The sequence below is a fragment of the Astyanax mexicanus genome, chromosome 6 (assembly GCF_023375975.1).
Source record: "Astyanax mexicanus isolate ESR-SI-001 chromosome 6, AstMex3_surface, whole genome shotgun sequence".
Classification (NCBI taxonomy): domain Eukaryota; kingdom Metazoa; phylum Chordata; class Actinopteri; order Characiformes; family Acestrorhamphidae; genus Astyanax; species Astyanax mexicanus.
The window spans coordinates 53,793,554-53,818,855 of record NC_064413.1 but is presented as its reverse complement, the minus strand read 5'-3'; the positions used below and the strand labels follow the sequence as shown (position 1 = coordinate 53,818,855).

The window sequence follows — 25,302 nt, the reverse complement described above, 5'->3', positions numbered from 1 at the left end:
CTCTCCGATTTTAGACTCTTTGGCCTGTTTTTCAGCACTAGAAATGAGCACTCTCTCCGCTTTTAGACTCTTTTGCTCCATTTTTCTGCGCTAGAAATGCGCACTCTCTCCGCTTTTAGACTCTTTGGCCCGTTTTTCTGCGCTAGAAATGCGGACCCTCTCCGCTTTTAGACTGTTTGGCCCGTTTTTCTGCGCTAGAAATGCGGACCCTCTCCGCTTTTAGACTGTTTGGCCCGTTTTTCTGCGCTAGAAATGCGGACCCTCTCCGTTTTTAGACTGTTTGGCCCGTTTTTCTGCGCTAGAAATGCGGACCCTCTCCGCTTTTAGACTGTTTGGCCCGTTTTTCTGCGCTAGAAATGCGGACCCTCTCCGCTTTTAGACTGTTTGGCCCGTTTTTCTGCGCTAGAATTGCGGACCCTCTCCGCTTTTAGACTCTTTGCCCCGTTTTTCTGCGCTAGAAATCCGCACGCTCTCCGATTTTAGACTCTTTGGCCCGTTTTTCTGCGCTAGAAATGCGCACTCTCTCGGCTTTAAGACTCAGTTTGGACACCCCTGATTTAGAGGAACTGTCAAAATGTCACATCATATGTCATCAACAGAGGGCGCTGCACAGCGGCGATAAACAGAAGCAGTCACAGTTCACGCTGAAAAACCTTTGGTATTCATCGTTTCTCTTTGCAAACGAACATTTTTGGTTCCAGAGCCTAAAAAACAGTAAAAAATTTGGTTCACGAACCAGAACAGTGCTGGTTCCACGTCAGTGGAAAAGCACTATTGTTGAAACGTTCACACTACACAATGTCACAAATTACACAATTATTTTGCTTTTTCTGCTCTTTAGAAACACGTTTTATCACGAGAACAAGCCAGAACTAAACACACACAAGAACTAGCAACGAGTCTGACAGAGAATCTCCAAAGAGGAGAATACGCACTTGAAGTGAGTCTAAAATGTATAGAAAATATGAAACAAATGAGTAAAATAAAACTTTATAAATGTCTGATCAATTTTGTAAGATATTAGCTTTTAGATATGTAAAATATTAGCTTAACAAAAAAAAAAAAAAAAACCTAAGCTAAAATCCTGTAGAGTAAAGCAGACATAAATTGCCCAGAAAAATTGAATAGTCTAAATTGTTCTGGTGGGTCACAGTGTGTATGTGTATGACTGTATGCCCAGGTATGGATTAACACTGGCTCAATGCCGTATTTCTTCAGGTGGACAGTGGTTTCCGGTTGAGAGTATGCTGTATGTCAGGGGTCGGCAATTAAGTTTGGTCGCGGGCCAGATTTTTTCCAAGCCATTACATGGCGGGCCACAAGGGGGGGGATTGGCAGGCGCGGTGGCGGGAGGGCGCTCTTAAAATGACAAGCAGACATTCAAGTGGGCTGATGTGGGTGAAATCTGTGGACTGACCATTGGGGGCGCTATTAATGATATACCTGTTTGTTAAATAAAAAAAAAATAACAGAATAAAGAAGCTAGCAGTTATCTAACAGCCCGTGGCTCTATCAAAAAATCTTTAATAAATTTTTCTGTTTTGGAAAATTAAGTTTCTAAATAAAGAGCATTTTTGAGACGGACAGTCCGATTTTTTTTTTCATTATAGTTCAACCTCACGGGCCAGATGTTTCTTGCTTGCGGGCCGCATCTGGCCCGCGGGCCGCCTATTGCCGACCTATGCTGTATGTGATTGGCTGCTGCTTCTCACCAGTGTGTGCAGGATAGAAATAGAAAACTGTGAATAACTGTGAATGAATATAAACTTGTCTTCTTTGCATTATTTGAAATGTTTTGTTATTTCAGCCATTTTTCATTTTCTGCAAATAAATAAATGCTCTAAATGACAATATTTACAGTTTATTTGGAATTTGGGAGAAATGTTGTCTGTACACTCTAAAAAACAGAGGTACGATATGAGTACTTTTTTGTACTCGAAGGTACACTCTTCATAATTGTACCCTCAAAGGTACAATATTGGTCTTTACAGGGTCAGATTTGTTCCCTCTGAAGTACAAAGTCATTTCTAACAGCAATAAGTACAAATTTGTACCATTTAACCAGCCAAAGGGTACATTCAGTATTCTGCATCACTGTACTAATAAACTATATATATTTAAATTGCACATTTTTTTATTTGAAAGCCAGACAATTTTGTATCATCAAGTTTTTGAGCCATATTTAGTTGATGATAATGTTTATAATCTTTATAATCTTTACTGCCACAAAAACCATGGGTACAAAAAAGGACTTTCACTGAAAGGTACTTTTTTGTACCTCAATATAAGGTACAGCCCCAGCGACAAGCTTTGTACTCTTTTAAGTACAAATCTGTACTTATATTTCTTAGAGTGTAGTTTATAGAATAAAACAACAATGTTCATTTTACTCAAACATAAACCTATAAATAACTAAATCAGAGAAACTGATTCAGAAACTGAAGTGATTTATTATTTTTTTCCAGATCTTCAGCACTCACAGTCTGACAGACTGAGATTTATGAAGCTCAGAGCCGCTCGGATGGATCGTCTGAAGGGCATCATCTGGATTTAGTCTTCCGCAAACGTGTGTTTGTGTAAAAAGCCGCGTTCAGAGGAAACCGTGATTTCCTGATTACTAAATATACCACACTATCTGGAGCTTTTGGAAGAGTGACCAGAGGAGCACACTCATACGTACCAGCCGGAGCTTTCCGGAGAGCGCAGACAGAGCACGAGCCCAGAAGTGCAGGTCAATGCCGCTGGAGTATTCATCCAGGAGACGCGGGAGCTGGAGGAGAAAAAAACATATATTCAGTTATTCACTACTGTTAATTAGGGGTGTGCCATATCGTATCGTACGTGGTAATATAGCCAAAAAAATATCATGTACGATATTATACCCTGAAATATGGTGCCATATCACCCACCCCTAATGATCACATCAGGGTACTACTTTTTTTACAATTTCCAATTATATATTTACTAGAGACTGTAGATTATATTTGTCCAGTGTCTTTTATTTTGCTTTAATCCTGGATATATGGAGATATTTAGGTACCACTTTAAAATAAGACTACCTTTACAAAGGGTTTATAAATGGTTTAGTTTATTAATGGTTACTAATTAGGTTGAAAATGCCTTAGAAAACATTAATAATCAGTTATAACACATACGTAGAAATGTACGTAGACCTGTTGTTTGCCAAATAGTGAACCCACAGCCACATAACTGATTATTAATGATTTTTAAGGCATTTACAACCTAATTAGTAACCACTAATAAACTAATTGTAAACCATTTATAAACCCTTTATAAAGGTAGTCTTATTTTAAAGTGGTACCTTTAAAATAAGACTAATAAGTGCATTATTAGTATCATGACATTCTGGATCATTGGCTTCTGTTACAAATTAATGCTACTGATTAACTTCTCGTATTTTTTTAAAATCTCAGTTAAGAGTGTGCCATATTATACCTTATGCAATAAGGAAAAAAATAATAATATTCATTTTGTTGCAGTAGTGTATTCTTGAAATAATTCAGTTTTTCGTCATATCGCCAACAGTATCGTTATCGTGAAATTACCATGAAATATCGTGATATTATTTTAGGGCCATATCGCCCACCCCTACTGTTAATGTGCTTTTATAATACATACTATACAGTTTAAAATAACAACACCCTTAGATAAATAGAAAAACATTCTTTAAAGGTCTCCTTCTACGGTGGCCGAGAAAGCCCAGCGCAGTGCAAATTGAAAAGCGCTGCAAAAGCACAAAACACATCCATCAAAATTACAACACAGGCGCAGCAAATAGAAAAACGCGCTGCAAATACAACCACAACACAACGGAAGTGAGTCACAACACAACGGAATTTTCCCGGGGGACCTTAAAAGATGCTGTACCAGCTGTGTACAAAGGACAATAAGTGGCAAACAAGCTTCTGAAAAGTAAGTTATGTTTATTACCTGTGATTACCACGGTTGTGTGCATATTATTAAAAGTTCTGCTTCACAAAACGCCTTGTTTGCCACTTATTGTCCTTTGTACACATAGTGAAGTCCGAGACGTTACTGAAGACGCAGCTTAGCTGGTACAGTATCTTTTAAGGTCCCCCGGGAAAATTCCGTTGTGTTGTGACTCACTTCCGTTGTGTTGTGGTTGTATTTGCAGCGCGTTTTTCTATTTGCTGCGCCTGTGTTGTAATTTTGATGGATGTGTTTTGTGCTTTTGCCGCGCTTTTCAATTTGCACTGCGTTGGGCTTTCTCGGACACCGTATCCTTCCGCTAAAAACACTTTTTCTTGTTGTGAATGACTGTGTAACCCACTCTAAAAATAGTTGTTTTTTTGTATTTAATTATTTTTTCTCTTATTTTATTTTAATGTGAAATGTTCAGGACTTTTAATATGTATTTTCCAGACACTTTTTCCTCTACCTGTTTTATAATTGCCACAAGTGAGCTTATGTGCCCTCTATAGGTCAGATAGTATATCGCCAGCTTTTGTAAATATTATATTTGCTTTTTAACTCTGAAAAGGCCCCTCGGTGTGTCTGAATTACATTATTTTTTATATTAGGTAAGAAAATGTAAGTGATCCTGTTTATTTTACGATTTATTTTTACACTTAATTTCTGAGCATGTGTACCAGCTACCCAGTTCTTCATGCTAACTATGTTTAGCATGGAGTTTAGCATCTGTTTAAAAGCATGTACCAGGTTCAGTTTCTGTACAAAAATAATTAATAACGTGTTAGTTAATTGTTTAGTTGCTCATTGTTCGTGTTAAAAGTGTATATTTTGCTGTTATACATTTTTCTGGTTCTAAGAAATGTATTTAATGGTCATTTTCAGACTTATTAAGCAGTATTTCAGTTTAGCCAGCTATTTAGAGGCATGTACCAGGTTCAGTTTCTGTACGAAAATAATTAATAACATATTAGTTAATTGTTTAATTGCTCATTATTTGTGTTGAAAGTTTATATTGTGCTGTTATACATTTTTCTGGTTTTCTGTAATGGGTTTTTTTAGGCATATTATACAGTATTTCAGTTTGGAGGGAGGACAGTAGTTCAGCTGCTTGTAAACTTAACTTACAGCTTTTGTAAATATTATATTCGCTGTTTAATTCTGAAAAGCCCACTCAGTGTTTCTGAATTACATTATTTTTTATATTAGGAAAGAAAATTTAAGTTATCCTGTTTTTTTACACCTTTTTTACACTTAACGTCTGAGCAGGTGTACCAGCCACATGTGCTTCATGCTAACTATAGCGAAGATTAGCATCTATTTGAAAGCATGTACCAGATTCAGTTTCTGTACAAAATAATTAATAACGTGTTAGTTAACTGTTTAGTTGCCCATGGTTTATGATTTATGGTTTATATTTTCTAATAAATGTATTTATGTATTAATGGTATTTTCAGACTTATTGTGCAGTATTTCAGTTTGGAGGGAGGACAGTAGTAAACTTACAGCTTTTGTGAATATTATATTTGTTATTTAGATAGATAGATAGATAGATAGATAGATAGATAGATAGATAGATAGATAGATAGATAGATAGATAGATAGATAGATAGATAGATAGATAGATAGATAGATAGATAGATAGATAGATAGATATTTAATTCAGAAAAGCTCACTCGGTGTGTCTGAATTATATTATTTTTTATATTAGGTGATAAAATTTAAGTTATCTTGAAAAGGGATGCTACGTATTTTACAGTTCTACAGTAAAACTGTTCCACAAACTACATATTCACAGGGGTCCATTTCAAACCAAACAAGACTTAAGCTGCAGCTGTTCTTTTATTTATTTATTTATTTTTGATAATTGCCATATAAACATATTCCTCAGTGCAAATAAATAAATAAATAATTGCACTGAGCGCCAGCTGCTACGCCAGGAGGCTGACTACGCGGAGTCTATGTATATATATGTCTATGTCATTATCAGTACAGTGATGGCGGCGCTCAGAGCTGAAAGTTAGCTTTATTTGAGCCTGGATAACGATGGAAAAAGAGATTAATCAGGGAGAAATATGCCCGAAAGAGGCTGTTGTACAGAATTGCTGGATCTTGGAAAGCTGTAGGAGAGCGGAGGTGAGCTATTTTACGAAGGTAAGCACTTTTTATTTTCTGTTAAGTACTTTTTCATGTTTTACTATACAAAAAGTCCAACCAGAGTTCTCCTTTATCTTTATAACTAAGGCTGTATCTCTGAAAACATTTTGTCCTTTGAGTTTTAGAGCTGTAAAATTGACTGTGGGGGAAAAGGCAGGACATGTTCTGTGCTGCAGTGCTGTTAGCCAATCAGAGGCAATATATTATATGAATATTCATGAGCAAGAGATGAAATCCTGTCCTTCTTCAGAGACCACTAATCCTACTAAAACTAAAGCAGGATTATTCAGAAACAATGGAGCACAATTAAAATGAATAAAAAAATGATAAAATAAGACCTTTAAATTAAAAAAAAGAAAATATTTAATCATAACTATTATTCTTAGATATAGCTGTTTTGTGAAAATGCTGAGCACACTAGTAGAAACGTGTCTAGGTCTACATCCTGTATGGTGAACGACGCCACTTCCAGAACTGGCGTGTCCTCCCGTGCCCTCGCACTGCCTGGAAGCTTTTCAGCTGAATACTCAAAATACAATGGGGTGTTTAGGAAACAAATTCCAGAATAAGACATCCTTCCTCTCGGACGTGCCTCACCGCCGTCTCAGACCGGACAGTTCAGCGAGAGAGAGGAAAGAACAGTAAATTATGGAGTGTGGTTTGGGCTGGAAGAGTGGAGAAAAGGAAACAAAGAGAGAGATAAAACTAGTTACTCAAAAAAGCAGTGTGTTTTTAAATTCTCATAGCTATTCTGGATTAGTTGGACCTAAAAAGTACCACAACTAAACTTTCTTCATACAGAAACAACATTAATTGTTTAATGATTAAGCAAACTTAAATTTTAACATTGAATCAACTAATGCCGACCATAAACCTAGCGATTTTCAAGCGATTTCACAGTCGCAGACAAATTTTCAGAGTCGGGCTAAAATCAGGAGAGTGTGGCTAGAGTCGAAGGTTTTAGTCAGTCTGTTTCTCGTCCTCGCTCTCCGATAAAATCAACCCTGTTTAATTTAATTATCGTAAGTCTTGCGCAAATAGTGACGTGAACAATTTCAACAACCAATAGGAAGAGAGCTAAGGGAAGCAGCAAGGCAAAAATATTTGACGTGACTGTTTAGGAACGATTTAAAAAAAGATTAAGCCTTATATGGTTCTTACTTTAATATGTACAGAATTTAAACACAGATAGCACTTTAAAGCCATTATATTTAAAGTTATTTTATTTTGCATCACTTCTTGTCTTATTGTGCAGTTATTGTTATTTTTAATACAAACAAGTTTAATAAATACACATTTTGCAAGAATGATGTTCTTTATTGCATTAATTCTAAAGTCTAAAATAAAAGACAAATGTACAGCAGCAAACCTGTGATTCTTTGCTCTATAGAAGGTTGTAGCAAAAAAAGGGGGGGGGGGAGAAGCTTATAATCAGAGTTAAACACAAAATATCAAGAACTAACAGTGTGGCAGAAGTTGTGAGTCTCTGAATAATAAATCACAGAATTGATATATATTGATAAACATTATTTGTAATTTAATATGTAATATATATTGTATGTAAACTCCACCAGAAGCATGATGGGAAATAATCTCAGAAAAAATCAAGTTGCAGCTTTGTAGTTAATAATCCACAGTCTTTGTAAAATCTTAATCTGTGAGTAAGAAGTCTGTGACGAGTCTTTAGATGCGAGTGGGAGTCAGATTTTAGTCTGTTAAAAGTATTTTCAGAGTTTTTACAAAGTCGTGTAAATTAAGGACAGCTTTAGGCTACGTCCACATTTTGCTCAGTATGTGGCTCAGATCTGATTTTTTCACGGCTGTGTGAACGTACCAAATCCGATTTTCTCAAACCCGATCTGAGTCACATTTTATATGTGGTCCTAAATTGGATCCAACCCTGGTCATGTGATATGAGTGTGAACAGTCAAATCAGAATTCATGCATTATTTTGCTTTAACACATGCGCTACTCTCCTGTGCCTCTCTCTCGTACCCACACATAATTTTGTTTATTTTGTCCTTTTATTTGTTCTAACTATTCTATCTTCTGTTTTACCTTTTGTTTTATTTAATTGTTTTCTATTCCATTTTCTGTCTTTATTTTATTTATTTACATTTTACATTCTATCCATTTATTCGAAATTATTTTTTTTCTTTATTCGTAATTAATTAATTTTATATGGTCTTAATATTATTCTTTTTTTATTGTTTTGATTGATTTTAACTTGATTTTATTTGTAATAAAAAAATTGTCTCTTTTTTGGTTGTAAATGCTCGGCTGCATTAAAATGAGGGTGAATTGATTGATTGATTAATTGATTTTTATTTTTATATTGCTTTGGGAAAGTATACCGTCCAACCAAAAATAGTTATTTTATATGAACATTACCTGAAGCTATCTGAAGATATCTGCAGTATTATAAGCACCGCACTGCTGCCACATGATTGGCTGATGAAATAAGCTGCATAAATAAGTAGGGGAATAACAGGTGTTTCTAACAAAGTGCTCAGTGAGTGCATTTATCAAACAATTTAACCCTTTCAGACCTGACTCATGGTCCAGTGATGACAAATATATTTTATATTTTATATATATATATATATATATATATATATATATATGTATTTTGTCTGTTTGTTTATTGCAATGCGGTCATGTATTTAACCCTATTTTTTATATTCAACTTATAATGTTTTTTTTTTTATTCCACACAGATTTTTTATATATATTTATGTATATTTTACAAATTATCAAGCAGTAAAAAACTCATAACATGTGTTTACCATGTTTACTTCAGTGTGCAGTTTCTTTTCCCAGTGGGCGGGGCTAAGCTACTGTTTGATTGGCTAATAAATATCTGTTAGATTATTATAATAGGTCTTAATATGTAAGAAGTGAAAGAATATACAAGAAATAAAAAAACACACAGTGGCCACTGCAATGGATTCATGGTTTGAAAGGATTAATCAATAGGGCTGCAACTAATGATTATTTTGATGATAATTTTTTTGTCTATAAGTCGATAAGTCAAAGATTATTTTTGCCATGTTCTCCATCTCTATAACAATCAAAAAAATAGCTGAACAGGAGATTTTAAAGGCATTTAAATGTCTAGATGTTGTTTAAACATGGAAATGCTGATATGTAGTGTTTAATTTTGTAATCTGTTGTGTTTGGGCACTTTTGGAGACAAAAATTAAGTTGAATATAAACTGTTTGAGTGAGACATTTACCCTTCTCCCATTGTACTTCTGTTTCCAGCACCTTGTGTAATGTGTTACTGTTACAAATGAAGGATTAGTCGACAATGAAATTTGTAGTCGACATCGTTGCAGCCCTATTAATCAGTCAGTTTCAGCATCATGCAATAAAAACAAGAAGGAAATACACTCACACACACACACACAGAGGTTTATTATCCTGTGTGAGATCCTGTGGGAGGCGTATCCTCTCTGGGTTATTATACAGAGTGTTTATACGGTGTAAGTCCGGCGCAGTGGTGTAAGGGGTCGACTGTAATCTGGTTACTGAAATAGGTCAGCTCTCATCTCCTCCTACACCTACAGATCCACACAAAGCTCTGAAAGAGAAAGCAGCTCACTGCACTGCTGGCAGCAGATACTATTATTCTACCCCACGCTGACAGTTCAGCATTAAGAGGGTGAAGGTCACGTGTCTCGCCAAAGCAGCAGTGATACCATGAGCTAACAGAGCCGTTCAGATCACCCGCTACATCCACTCTTAAGCCCTGATCTATACAAATAACCAGTATTTAAATAAAGCACTGGTTCTGATACAGGTTTCCAATGAGCCAGATTTTACTCTGATTACCACAGATTACCTTTTATTGAGAAAATAGTATATATATATTTTTTATCACTTATCTTTTTAATATTGGTTGGTGTTATTTAGCTTCTTCATTTTAAGTCCTCTATTTTCATTGTTTTCTCCCCAATTACCCAACCCACACTCATTGCTACCCCCCCTCTAACACCAGGAGGGTGAAGACCAGCACATGCCTCCTCCCATACATGTGAAGTCAGACTCTGCCTCTTTTTGAACCTCATTGCCGAGTAGCATCACAGCGCTAGCGCTCGGAGGAAAGCACAGCGACTCGGTTCTGATACATCAGCTCACAGACGCAGCCTTGTGCTGATCCACATCACCCTAGGAGTGATGAGGGGAAAGAGCAAGGCCAACTGTGCTCTCTCAGGGCTTCAGCATCCAGCATGATGGCAAGCTGCATAAACAGGATTCGAACCAGCAATCTCCTGATCATAGTAGCAGCGCTTAGCCCGCTGGACCACTCTGAGCCCCCCCTCCCCCCCCAGTCCTCTATTTTTTAATTTGTCTTTATATTTAATTATTTAATAACTTATCTCTTCATTTTATTGCTGTACATTTTAGCCTGTCTAATTATGCTTTTAATCTGAATTATTATTATTTATTTTTTATTTTTATTTTTTTATATTCTAGGCTCTACCATTATCTACCTACACACTAAGAAAAAAAGGGACAGATTTGTACTTAAAAGAGTACAGAGCTTGTTGCAGGGGCTGTATATTATATTGAGGAACAAAAAAGTACCTTTTAATGAAAGGCCTTTTTTGTACCCATGTTTTAAGTTAAATTGGTGCATTTCTACTCACCATGGGCAGCAGTTTGAACATGTCAACATCAGCATAAAACTTCTCCTCAATGCTCTCTAGCTGTGATGGTTTGAGGGGACACAGGGCGCTGTGGACGGCGTAGACACCGTGACGGCTCGGGAAGATCAGGAATCGTTCCAGGAGACTCTGACTGCAGGAGATATCCCTCAGTCTGAGGTCTGGAGTTCCGTACACAAACTGAGAATCAGATAGAGAGAAAGAGAGAGATCAGAACCATCAGTCTGAGATTAAACACCATGTGGAGTAATCAAGCAGGACCTTTAATAAGTTACATTGGGTGGCTTAGTTTTAGTGAGTTTAGAACACTTATGCTTAAAAACAAATCGATGATAATGTATCGCAAACAAAATTGATACGATATATCGAAATATTGATATTTGTCCCACCTCTAGTTCATGTTGCCAATGAGCCAGATTTTACTTTGTTTACTGCAGATTAATAATGTTAATCATGGCTGAACTTATATGTTATAAGATATAGAAATGTTACTTTTATTTAATCCTGATTTCAAAGGTAATAACTTTTGTGACCTTAATGAAATCACATCCCTATAAATTTGCAGAAAGGGCAAAATATAATTAATATCATTGTCATGTCTTGGCCTCGTCTCGTGTCTCTGTGTGTCTTCCCCACGTGACCTGTGCTCTCCTGTGTCTCCCGTCTCAGTACTTTTCCACCTGTGTCTCATTTGTAGCTCCGCCCCTTCCCCAGGTGTTTCTAATTATAGTGTGTTTCCTGTTTCTTTAAATAGCCCTCCTCTGCCACTTTGTCTCCGTCGGTCTTTGCACCTTCCACTGTCGTTCGTCTCTCTGTGTTTTCATAGCGTTTCTCAGTGTCTCTCTTAGCCTTGGTTCCTTGCTTCTTGTTTATTTCTTGTTTTCTCGTTTATAGTTTATTTCCTTGTTTATTTCTAGTTTCTTGTTTTATTTCTTGTTCCCTAGCTCCCTGTATATACCCTGCTTGTGTTGATTCCTAGTTTAGCTCCTTGTATATATTCCCTGTTTGTTTATTTATTATCTCTAGTTGGTTTAGTTTAGGTTCTTTGATTTGTTTTGGTTATTGGTTATTTGTGTATCTTTGTTTCATGTTACTTGTTCCTTGTTATCTTGTTATTTATTTATTAAATTATTGTTTATTGATTTCACCCTACCTGCACTTGCGTCCGCTTTCCTCGTCTACCTGCCTGGGTCACTTCGTGACAATCATATCATTTTTTAGCACATAAGTAATAGCATGGACCAGCCCTGGTGAAAAAAAATATACTTAATTGTACTTAAAACATATTGAGAATGTCTGTAAATTATGCTGTAAAGTATGCTGTAAATATACTAACAGATTTATCTACTTACTTAAAATATATTAAAAGTACATTAATATTACGCTTTCATCAAATGTTTGAAAGTAAACTTTTATCATACTTTTCAAAAAGTACAATATAGTGTAAATAATAATATAGATAGACTACTATGAAGTACACTTTTAGTTTAATGTAATTAAATATACTTCTACAATACTTATTTTCAAATATACTTTTTGTAAATTTTTAGAGAATTGTGTTACAGTAGTTCACTAAAAGTACAATGTATCATGTAACTTTTTAGAAAGTAAACTAAATCACTACTACTAATTAAAAAAAAAGTAAATTTGTAACATGCTAAAAATTGTAGTACAGTATATTAAAATATATTTTTATACCCAACATAGTAAACTTAGAAGTGTGCTACTTACAAAAAGCATATTTGTTCTCTAATGTAAATATATTTATTATAAATTCTTAGTACATTCCTAATATACCTGGTGTATAATAGTAATAGTGATATAGTTGTCATGCTCTACTCATTATTATATGTATTATAATTTTACTGTAAGCATATTTAAAATATGGGATTAATTACACAAAGTAGTTTAAATGTTACTTAAGTATATTTAAAATAGTTCTATTTTATTACAGTTAAGTACACATAGCACAATTTCAGTAAGACTTTTGTACTATTTTTATACTGTAATTAAAGTATAATAAGTATAAAAAGTTGTTCCATTTTATCACTCTTCAAATATACTGATTAATAATAATGAGGCTACAAGAACACTTTAGTGCACTACAGCATAATAATGCTCAGTATACTTTATTTATTGTTCTTCAAATCTCATTGTTGAAGATATAATAAAAGCTGGGCCAGCTGGAAAATGCATGATCATTGTATTATTACTAGAGAAATATAAGCTACAGAGTAAGACTGCTAAAGTTTCTAGAAGTTTCTAAAAGCAGCTCTGACAAAAAGCCAAAGAACAGAGAAATTCCTGAGCTATGATATAAATTTTACAATTATTTCCAGTTCAGATTCCATCATATACCTGCAGCAACAGTGTATATTCACACATGTTTAAATAGAAACAGTGCTTCTGAATATAGTATCTACACTGATAGGCATGGTAGTCTGGAAGTGAGATATTTTCAGGCAGTTTTCTGGTGTATTGCTATCTTGGCAACAGAAAACACAGGTGCACCACTGACTAAATATTTAACTTAGACAGACGCCAGCAGTCAGACTGCATTGTGGGATAATAGTGTCTATTGTGACAAAACTAAAAAAAAAACAACCATTTCAGAGTATGTATTGTGTTATTTTTTAGTACCCTCAACTTTGTCTCTTTTATCTACATATATTACATGTTACATACTCAAACACTAGTTAGTATTAGTGACTAATCTAGTACACAATTGGGATGCACCCAAGGATGTTTATTGCTATCTTGGCAACACATTTGTACACACACATGGACACGCAGCAGTGCACAAACCCATAGCGCGTGCTTGTTGGCAGCTATGCAAACCTTTAAATCAACAGTAAAAAGAATGAACCAGCGTAGCTGTGCCCTTAAAATAGCAATCCTACCAAAGTCAGAGCTCATCTGATTCCTAAAGCTAATGGCAAGTGACACACTGATTGGTTTATTTTACATTACGCCCAAAAATAACCACAACCATGATTAATTAATTTAATAAATATATGACTTTTGCTTGTTTCGAGCCATGCAAAGTGTACTTTTCTCATAGTTACGATAGCAAAGACTCCAAAGACACACTGACACGCCCTGAATCAAGCTAAAATAGGTCAAAAATATGTAAAATATATTTTTGTATATAAATCCATAAATGTAAATATATGTAATATATGTAAATCATATATGTAAATACATAGCACGCTTGTAGCAGGGTGGGGGCCAACTAAGCCATGTTTTCACACCAATTATTAATTAATAAAATAAGTACCTGACTTGCTTGTTTTAAGCCATGCAAAGTGTACTTTTCCCATCGTTACGATAGCAAAGACACCAAAGACACACTGACACGCCCTGAACCAAGCTAAAATAGGTAAAATATATGTAAAACATACATGCAATACATAGCACGCTTGTAGCAGGGTGGGGGCCACTTGAGCCATGTTTTCACAACCATTATTAATTAATAGAATAAGTACATGACTTTTGCTTGTTTTGAACCTTGAAAAGTGTACTTTTCCCATCGTTATGATAGCAACACCAAATTGTCACGTCTGGTGCTGTTAGCTCCCCTGTCCCTTCCACACCCAGCTCTAACGGAGGTTCTCAGGTCAACAACTACATTACCCAGAATGCACCACCCGCTGACATCACGCACTCACCTGGTCACGTGACACCTCACCTGCTTCCTCCAGGAAGTCCCGAATACTGATTACTGGCACTATATAAGAGCACTCCACACAAACACCCACGCCGCGTATTGTAGGTTCTCCTCTTTACAAAGCGTTCTATATCTCTTGTCTCAGTTTATCTTGTGTATGACCTTGCCTTTGTTTTCTCGACGCCGATTATTGCCTTTGCCTCTGATACTGGATTGCTTGTGTATTACCTGGACTGTGTTTTCACTACTGCCTCTTGGATTACCTCTGACATTGGATCTCTCGTGTACGAACTCTGGACTGTCTCTCGTTTATGGTATGGTTTTGTCTACATTGCTCTGGTTTCTGGTGATTAACTGTTTTCTGTATCAACCACGTCTTACATCTGTTTATTTTTATAATAAACATATATTTTTATCAGTATCTGCACGTGTCTGCAATTCTGTGCTCATCATGACACAAATACACACTGACACGCCCTGAACCAAGCTAAAATAGGGCTAAAACACACATGTATGCATTTATTACACTGCCAGTTTGTAGCAGGGTGGGGGCCACTTAAGCAATGTGTCTACATTCCACAACACTCACAAGCCCTCACACAAGTGTGTGTATGTGTGTAAATGTGTGTGTACATATATTAGCATCCCCACAGCATCTCTTTATACTTGATAATACTGCCAATTATTACAGCCATACCATGATCGTTGCCTCAGGTGGGTCTTATAGTGTAGTAGATGTTTATGGATGTAGGTTACGAGTATTTATGACTCACTGTAACGTACGAGAAACCTGTCACTGCACTGACAGATGTCCAACTGCATCCCTCTCTCTCTCTCTCTATCTGATTAGTTGCTAGGGGCTTATCCAGCCAGCACTTTGCCCCCGTGCTGGGGCTGAATTAGGCGGCCCTGAGAAAGCCTGAAGAAAAGAGAAAGCCCCGCGTTCCATCCACCCCACAAAATTTCCATATGAAAACCAATAAAGAGCCTTTCTAACACTAATGTCATTCCTGGGGTCCAGGGCTTTGTCCCCGTGGCCCGTGGATCCCCCTCGCTTTCACTCCCCCCAATCTGGGAGTCTTGTACCGCGCGACGGGACCACAGGACCCAAACAGGGGGAACGCGCTCCAGTGTGTGAATCTCCGCCAGAGATGCTTTCATACACAGATAACACACAGAATCAGCAGCACAAAAGGAGGGCTGACGGGCAGAGAGAGAGCCAGGCTGGCCGCTCGGGCTGTTCCTGAATACAAACACTGATTTCATACATTTTACTCAAAAACTGGATAAAGTATTGCACATTTAACATGTTTAATGTGTTTTTTTTTTAACTCTGTAGGTCTATAGTCTTAAAGGAAAACTCCGGTGTAAAAATGGACTTTTGGTACACCTCTAAAGGTGCTTATTAAAGCTTATTGAAAAAGCTCTGTGCGCCACCATCACTGTACTGATAATAACAGACACATATATATACACAGACTCTGCATAGCCTGCCTCCTGGCGCCGGCTGCTATGCTATGCAGAGTCTATGTATATATATGTCTATGACATTATCAGTACAGTGATGGCGGCGCTCGGAGCTGAAGCTAGAGTTGTTCTACGATGTAAACAGTGTTTTAATAAGCTTCTTGTGCACTTTTTAAGTTATTAATGCCTCGTTTTAAATGTCAGGGCTCTCCGGATTCTAGCAAGGAGGTGTGGAGCTACTTTGAGCTGGATAACGGTGGAAAAGGTGATTTATCGGGGTAAATTATGCCCCGTGTCGCCCAGTCTGAAGGGTGTTAATATTTTGAAGCAAGTTAATATTTTGAGTTAAAGAGGAGGAGAAAATATGATCTGTTGGGTTATAAACACTCCGTCAGTTAAAATAGGTCCATTCCAGCTGCTCTGTTTGTAGCTGCGCTGTTTAGCTTGTAAGTACTGCATCGTTGCTAGCTTCGGTTACAGTGCATTACCGGCTGATAACGGTACGCATAGAACGATTCTCAGCCAATCACATTGCAGGGTTGGAACTAACTGTGGTATAATCTACAATAACTTTGACATAACCTGTATTTTTTTATTTTCTTTTAAAAAGTGGGACAGAATTGATCTCATATAATATGTATAATTTTATGAAATAATGTGAATAGTTAAACAGGTTGAAACATTTTTTTAAAATTAAATTAAGCATTAATCAAGCACACTGGCTTTTTGTAAAATGAGTCACGTGATTTACGCAGTTTGTCCTGTGATGCTTTCAGGGTGTTCAGTACTCAGAATGTCACTTGAGGACTTACTACAGGCTGTGTTTCACTATAAGCATGGATTACCTGCTCCGGTCTGATCTTGGCTTTGACCAGCTGATGGACGACGGACTCTGAGAGAGGAACGTCTCGCAGAAGATATGAGGTGAGCATCTCATCGTCCTTCAGTATGTCCTCCACCGTGACCCCCAAACCTGTGCAGCAATCAACCATCCAACCAAGCAGCACAGAGACAGAACCAAAATCACTTTACTGACCGAGCAAATATAACTGATATCATATTTTTCGGACTATATCATTTTATTTTCCCAAAAATCGTCAGTGCATCTTATAAACAGTCAGGTATTAAGGAGCGTAGTGATAGTGATAGTATTCAGTGAAGTTTTTCCAGCACTAAGGCTGGGAGCAGCAACATTAGCATTAGCATTATTTTAAAATAACAGTAAATAAAATATAAAAATAGATAGAATAAAAAATAAAATAATAGAAAACTAGAATAAAAAATTAAATAAAATAATAATAAAGTTTGGTTTAAAAGAAGATAAGATTAATACAACAAAAATGTGTTAAAATTAAGCTAAAACTAACTTTTACATAATTATTAATGTTATTAATGCCTAGTTTTAAATGTCAGGACTCTCCAGATTCTAGTAAGGAGGCGTGGAGCTACTTTGAGCTGGATAACGGTGTAAAAAGTGATTTATCAGGGTAAATTATGCCCCGTGTCACCCAGTCTGAAGGGTGTTTGGACAAACTGTTAAAATTTCTGGATCTCAGAATGCTTTGGGAGAACAAAATCATGATAAAAAGTACTTTTTATCATGATTTACTACAACAAAATCCATTTTATATATCAGAGTTCTCCTTTAGCCTTTAGCTATCCAAATAAATGGGGTTTTCAGGAGAGAAGTATATCAGAATCAGAATCACTTTATTTCGCCAAGTATGTTACATATACAAGGAATTTGTCTTGGTGAGAGCAACACGTGTATGACACATAACAAATACAGAGACTATAGACAAACATCACACTACAAAAGAATGAACAATAAACAATAAATAGAATAAGAATAGAGTTAAAAGTTCTACAGAAATAAAGAGCACTGAAGAGTGATAGGAGCTAAGAGCTCAATAAAATAAAATAAAATCTGTACTGTACACATATGAATATATTATTAGAACCGAATGTTTCTGAGGTAGGTTTATCTTAAATATTGCTTAGGAAGTTACAGAGGAACATCTGTATAGCTGTGCAAATAAGCAAAGTGCAAGTGAGCAGATTGTAAATCCAGTCAGTTGTGAATACAGTTCAGTGAGTGAGATGTTTGGAGACTCAGATGTGTCCACTGTGGTTAAGGAGTGCTACAGCTCTGGGAAAGAAGCTGTTTGCGTGTCGTGTTGTGCTGGTTTTGATTGTTCGAAGCCTTCTACCAGAGGGGAGAGTCTGGAAGACGTGATGTCCAGGATGTGTATATATATATATATATATATATATATATATATATATATATATATATATATATATATATATATATATATATATATATAATATCTTATCTTATTACTCTTATTACTTTGTCCCGTTGGTTTTAGAGTGTTGCAACACTCTAATGCCTTATCTGCCTTTTTTTAAAGGTGGGCGGGGCTAAGATACTATTTCATTGCCTTGTAAACTTACTGTATTTATTGGCTGGTTTATGCTCTATTCTGATGGTCAACAGTGAGTATCATTTAGTGCTATGTGCAACAGAACATAAAAAAAAAGAAAATCCATGGTGAACGCAGGGTTTAAAAGGGTTAAAAGAAAGTGGTGTTGGTCTTTTGTAGTCTCAGTATCAGCAAATCTCATCAAATCGGTTTAAAATAACTAAAATCATCTGTCAAAATAAAGCGTCTAAATAAAGCCATAACTGTCTGATATCAATATAATTCTAATATCATTGTGCGTCCCTACTGGGTTCCCCTCTAAATTACTAGTTTAACAGTGCACCGCTTCAGCAAGCTCATTTACAGAAACATCAATGTTATTTTATTCTGTATTCTGTTTATTAATGGTGTAAAAGTTGGGTTTGTGCACTGCAGTTTATCCTTGTGTTTGTGTGTAATAAGTGGGGGTGTACGCACATGATGCACCTGCATAGCCAAGATAGAAATGGACATCGGACGGCTGACTGTTGTCTGGGTTCAAATCAGTCAGTGGAGCACCTGCGTTATCAGCAAATATCGGTTTGTATATGAGTTTGAAATAACTAAAATCATCTGTCGATGCTTCTAAATAAAGCAATTATCATCTTATATCGATATAATTCTGATATCATTGTGCACCCATACTGGATACCCCCTAAATCAGAGGTATTCACACTGTGAAGCTCACTGGAATGGCCAATAGTGTGTATACATGCATTAGGCCGAGAGTATAGAAACAAATACACAACAAACAGCTCATTAGCATGAGGAAAACACAACAATGGTGTCAGCAGGAATGTGGCCCATCAACACGTTCAGAACATTCCTCTGGGCTCTGAGTGGACCCTGTGAAAGCGGAACAGACAGAACTGTTCTGATAGAAGACAGAGAGCCAGAAAAACCAGGAGGAATGTGGGACATCCTGACCCCGTCTCCAGCGAACACTTCAGAAATGTCCATCTAGCTTAAGTGGGAAACTTAATTAAACGGCATTCTCCACACTGCAGCCCAGACCCACAGACAGGATCTGGACGTCTGGGACCAGATGCTTTTCCAACAGTTTTGTTTCCAAACATGCTAGGGTTGCCACCTTTAGAATATAAAATAAGGGACGTCCATCACAGGCTAAACACTGTATTCCTCAAAAATATAAATATATTTGGACACAAAATACAAAAATACACAGAAATCTGTACAAAAGGTTTTAATCTAATAAATAATTTCGTAACTTTTTTATTGTACAGATAAATACAGTTGTTATGGTAAAACATGTATATATATATACAGGGGTTGGACAATGAAACTTAACCACATGTCATTTTAGTGTGGGAGGTTTCATTCTTCATTCTTTTTTCAATCTTCATTAATTGCACATTGCACCAGTAAGAGCAGAGTGTGAAGGTTCAATTAGCAGGGTAAGAGCACAGTTCTGCTCTAAATATTGCAATGCACACAACATTATGGGAGACATACCAGAGTTCAAAAGAGGACAAATTGTTGGTGCACGTCTTGCTGGAGCATCTGTGACCAAGACAGCAAGTCTTTGTGATGCATCAAGAGCCACGGTATCCAGGGTAATGTGAGCATACCACCAAGAAGGACCAACCACATCCAACAGGATTAACTGTGGACGCTGTAAGAGGAAGCTGTCTGAAAGGGATGTTCGGGTGCTAACCCAGAACTGTCCGTCGCCACAATAAATTATTGTGCTCTAAAACCAGGTGTTTCACTTTCATTGTCCAACCCCTGTATTGGTTTAATATGTAATGCAACATTTAGTTGCTAAATAAAGAACAATTCCGTATTTTAAGGGAAGGGTGGCAACCCTAAAACATGCCAAGCTCTTTCTATTTACCGCTATTTTTAAGCTATTCAACATGAAAAACACGTCTGTCCAAACTTCTGACTGGTCCTTCAGTTTTTCCAGCAGCTGACAGGAATAGAGAAACCAGACCCAGACTGTCCCTGTTTGCGTGTACAGGGGTAAACAAATAGAAAGTGCTCTCTAAAAATACATGGTAGAGGAGGGGTAAGCTGATTAGCCTCCTCCAGGCAAACCAGGTGCAGTCAAAAGAGGTGCTGGATCCTAAAAGTGTTTTCTAAATGAGCTATTTTAAAATGAACTCATTCTGAAAGGGAACCAGTCCCATCTGACCTCAGGGCGTAGAGCGTGGCCTTAGTGTGGTTCGATTGAGCAGGTGTAAAAACAGCAGAGGTGGAAAAAGTACAGAAAAATTGTAATTAAGTAAAAGTACCTTTACTTTGCTAAAATTCTACTCAAGTAAAAGTAAAAGTACCCCTCTAAAAATCTACTCGAGTGAAAGTAAAAAAGTACTTTGAGTAAAAGTTACATAGTTACTTTTAATTATTTGATGTAAAAAAGTAAAACAAATCATAAATTAAATCGTTTTTTAATGAACTATTATTCCACATAATAATTTAAACCTTTCAGGCAGTATTTGTTCAGACCACCTCATAAAACATTTTCAAGAACAAGTGGTATAGGTTTCTATGATTTTTTTTTTTCTTAACTGTTAAAATGTCATGGTCATATATGTGACTATAAACTGTATTTTTATAGTTTTACAGTTCATTATTATTTTTTAACTTGCCATTGCTCTGCTTTAACTGCTATTTACATGTTTTTTAACATTTAAGCAGATTGTTTAATGATATAAATACTCACCAGCACATGCTTTCGCAGGTTTGATGTGGACGTTTTGAAAGCTGACAGCTCTGTTTGGCAGGGGACATTTTGTATTGCATGAGGACGTTATTGCCTCGTTTTTCCACGCGAGAGCATCAGTGTGCCAGTGCATCCACGCCAATTATATATATATTTTTTTAATTCAGACATTTGTTTTTTTTTCCCAGCAATTTATTATTTACTCAGTAACGAGGAGTTTTCCAATGTAGCAAAGTAAATTACTTGTGTCAAAATGTAGTTGAATAAAAGTAAAATTATCTATTTTTATTAAAAACTACTTTAAAAATTACAAATTACTCATAAAATCTACTCAATTACAGTAACTTGAGTAAATGTAATTAATTACTTTCCACCTCTGGAAAACAGTAATCACACTCAGGTACAACTATCGATCCGACCCAACTATCGAATATATCCCTTTTACTTGAGCTAAACTGTGAATAAGGTACAGTTTATTGTGGTATATAAGCCAGATAACGCTAATTACCACAGCTATGAACAAACACTGTCTCTGCTGCTCCATGCTGTTTACACACTAAGAGTGTACTGCTCGCAGCAGCTCGACTTTTTTATACGTTTAATTCATGTAAATCTGCGCTGCATGTCCCATTGAAAACAAACTGTTTGAAAGCCCAGCGTCCAATTTTTAGCGTTCCGTGTTAAAGCAGCTATAAACTATACAGATATACACACTGGAACACAGAATCCTCTCATTTTATTTACTTTCGCGCCAATCAGAAGAGAAACACATCAGACTTTTTTTTTTTTTACCTCAACACACCTCCATCACATGCCCATCTGCGGCACGCCCTGAGTAAGGTGTACAATATGGTATTATGTTTATACAGCGAGTAATGAACATAGGCTATGTTCATACAGCAGGTAAAACTGGCTGAAATTTTTATGCCAAATCTTATATTTACTGTAGGCTATTCACACAATCTTTATAAAATGATCCATATCTCCCAAATCTGTCTGAACATTTTATATTTTGTAACTGACACGCATACTCAACAGAGCAATGCTTCACGTTAAGTTTCACTTTAATCCCAGACAGAATCTCAGGAGCTATGAATGAGTTCAGACTACAGCTGGGCTTATCACTGAGAATTCACTCTTATAGCTCACTATAAAAAGTACATGCTATTTGCCACGGTCAGCTTTTGTAGCATGATTAATAGCATTTGTTAATGCATCAGTGCTGACAGCATGCACAACAGGAGTGCACAAACAAGAGTGCAGTAAAAGCTTGCAATAAAAGAAAAATGGAGTAGAGCTTAACCAACAAACTTGATCTATAAGTACAAGGAACGGGACAAACCAGAAACAAGACTGACCAAAACATTAGAGCCAAATCACAGTCCATAAGGGATAAACAATAAAAAAACAGACGAAAAATAAGGGTCAAAACCAGCTTAGAAACTTCCGAAAGAAACTATCCAAAAGGGCAAAATGAAATCAGAGACAAAAGCCAAAAAATAGGTCATTTACAGAAATAGATAAACAAAGAAATAATGCTGAAAAACAGGGGCAATACTTCACAAATAAAACTTGACAAAGAGATTGGTATATACAATGGGAAAAACACCAGAAAGTAATTAGTACACAAGTGAGGCTGATCTAACAATCAGGTGCTGATTGGCTGGCTAAGACACATGACTGCGAGGTGCATTCTGGGAGTTAGAGTTTGTGAAGGTATGAAGTCTGTTTAGGCATTGGAAGGTGTGACATGTCATGGAAAAGTCATGGACTTTGAAAATAGCAATATCCAGGCCTGGATAAGTTTTGAAAAAATTAAAATTCCCAGAACGTTTTGGAAATACAGCCAAAAAATCATGGAAATTTGGTCTACAAAACTTTGTGTTTCAGTTTATCGATGGGGAAAATCTATTTTGAGCTACAAGTACATCAGCTCAGAGTTAATTCAGTAATTTAAGCTCTACACCATGGAGCTTTCAGGATCTGACACACATTTTATATTATATTATTAAAGATTGTGTGCCAGATTCATTTTAGGCCTAATATAATCAATTTCGATTATAGTTTTAGTTGTTTTTTTGGTTTTAAAAATCGTATGGTCATGAAAATTTGCCTTGATTGCATGGAAATGAAAATCATGAAAAAATCATGGAAATGTATTGGTTAGAAAGTGTAGGAACCCTGTACAGTGTAAAAACAACCCAATACATGCCTTAACACAGGTTAAAAATCTCATATATGAGAAAATTATTACTGAATTTTTACTGGACCATCCTGACTCACCTGCGATCCATTCAGGATGTGTACGGATCGCTCTGATGAATTTAGTCATGGAGGACAGCTCTCTCCACACTCTGCCCAAATGCAGGAACTCTGGATCATTCAGAAGAAGCTCCTGTGCGTCTGACCAAAACCGAATCAGTCTGTGGAGAAACAATTATACAATCATATAAGATAGGAGAAGAGTAGTGAATGCACACACACACACACACACACACACATATATATATATTAATCCTGCGGTAAATCACTACAAAGCCTCTTAAAAAGTAATACATTGGAAATGTCCATTTACACTTTTATGCAAAATTTATATGCAATTTCAGCTGTGATGTGTGTAAAGATTAAGATGTTTGACCATGACTATTAATTTAGAGAGTATATTTTACCAGACACTATTGCAATACATGATGTAATTGTCATTAAATAATGTTTGTTTTGCTTTTTTGATATATTGATTAATATGATGACTAAATAATGACATATTTCACCCTCTTTAAAGAGCAATACAAACTGAATGATCATTTATCAGGGAAATGTACTGTAGGTTTTCTGACAACTCGTTTGCAGCATATTCTTTTACTTGTTTTAAATATCATTCTTAAGAAACAATGTATTCTAGATATTTATTTCAATATTGAATGTTATTATACTTTGTCAATATTAAACTTAGCAATAATTACTAAAGTCATGTCTACAATTAATTGTACTGCCAAACTAAAATATATATAAAAGCAGCTTATACTGTTATTCATTCCAATTTAAAAGATTTGAAGGCCATACATTTAAATATGAATAAATATAAATGCCCCAGTAGTGAGAAAAATACAAACTGCATGAATAAACCATACCACATTTTTTATTATTTATGTTTTTTTATATCTAATTTTCTACCAATGTATCTGGCCCGCTAGTCAGCTGTATATCCCCCATTACTAGTGATGCCTCAACACAAGAAGGATGAAGACACATGACACACGTGAAGTCAGACTCCGCCTCTTTTTGAACTGCTGCTGGTGCTGTAGCATTGCCGAGTAGCATCACAGTGCTAACGCTCGGAGGAAAGCGCAGTGACTCGGTTCTGATACATCAGCTCACAGGCGCAGCCTTGTTCTGATCCACATCACCCTCTGGAGTGATGAGGGGAAAGTGAGAACGCCATCTACTGTACCCACCCAGAGAGAGAGCAAGGGCAACTGTGCTCTCTCAGGGCTCCGGCAGATGATGGCAAGCTGCATGACTGGGATTCAAACCAACAATCTCCCAGTCATAGTGGCAGCATAGTGGATTATTAATTATTTTAGGCTTTGTATTAAATTAAGTAAACTCACATGGAGTTGTTGTAGTTGGACACAAGGCCGGGAGACTCTCCGCGAGTCGGGTGCTGGAAGCAGGGGTTGTTGGCGTTGCAGAAGATCCCCTGGATCCATGGGAGGACTCCAGCAGAGGGCATGGCTTTATTTGGGAAATGACCTAAAACAGTGAAAAAAACATCAAACAGCATTTTTCTTTATTTCGATTTCCTTGAACACAAACCACTTACTGCACTTTGAATATCTTAGAATATTTATATTGTATTTTATCATAATATTTTGTATTGATTTTTTATATAAAGCAGTGTATTGATTGTTTTTTTTTTAAATTATAAGACTACATTTATTAGACTGGTGACAGACAGTGGTTCAGTTAGTGTTGTGTTTAAACCCCGACCTCTAGAGGGCAGTGCTTCAGCTCAGTCTTCAGATCCCACTGTTCTGACTGAATAAAAAGTTAACTTCTATTTTACTCACATTTTTTAAATGTAATGTATTTTTTATACTGAGTATTTTAATTTAAAGTGGCAGTCCATATTCTTTTTTTTCTAAACTAAAAGCAGAAGCATTTCTGAATGGAGAAGAATATGGATAAAATATTCTGTTTAATGGTACCAGTGTGTTGAAACCACCATCCCTGCTAATC

The 25,302-nt window shown here is 36.3% G+C and overlaps 1 protein-coding gene across 2 annotated transcripts in view; it reads right to left on the bottom strand.

Moving 5' to 3' along the window:
• The window catches only part of abca4a (ATP-binding cassette, sub-family A (ABC1), member 4a), a 133,672-nt gene that overhangs the window by 102,501 nt on the left and 5,869 nt on the right, over positions 1 to 25,302 (bottom strand). For both annotated transcript variants that reach the window (XM_022666636.2, XM_022666637.2), the window contains exons 4-8: positions 24,675 to 24,816; positions 23,347 to 23,486; positions 16,758 to 16,885; positions 10,761 to 10,958; positions 2,681 to 2,770 (exon numbers count right to left, since the gene is read on the bottom strand). In XM_022666636.2, the coding sequence (XP_022522357.2) occupies positions 2,681 to 2,770; positions 10,761 to 10,958; positions 16,758 to 16,885; positions 23,347 to 23,486; positions 24,675 to 24,816 (698 nt within the window). The remainder of the gene's footprint in view (positions 1 to 2,680; positions 2,771 to 10,760; positions 10,959 to 16,757; positions 16,886 to 23,346; positions 23,487 to 24,674; positions 24,817 to 25,302) is intronic.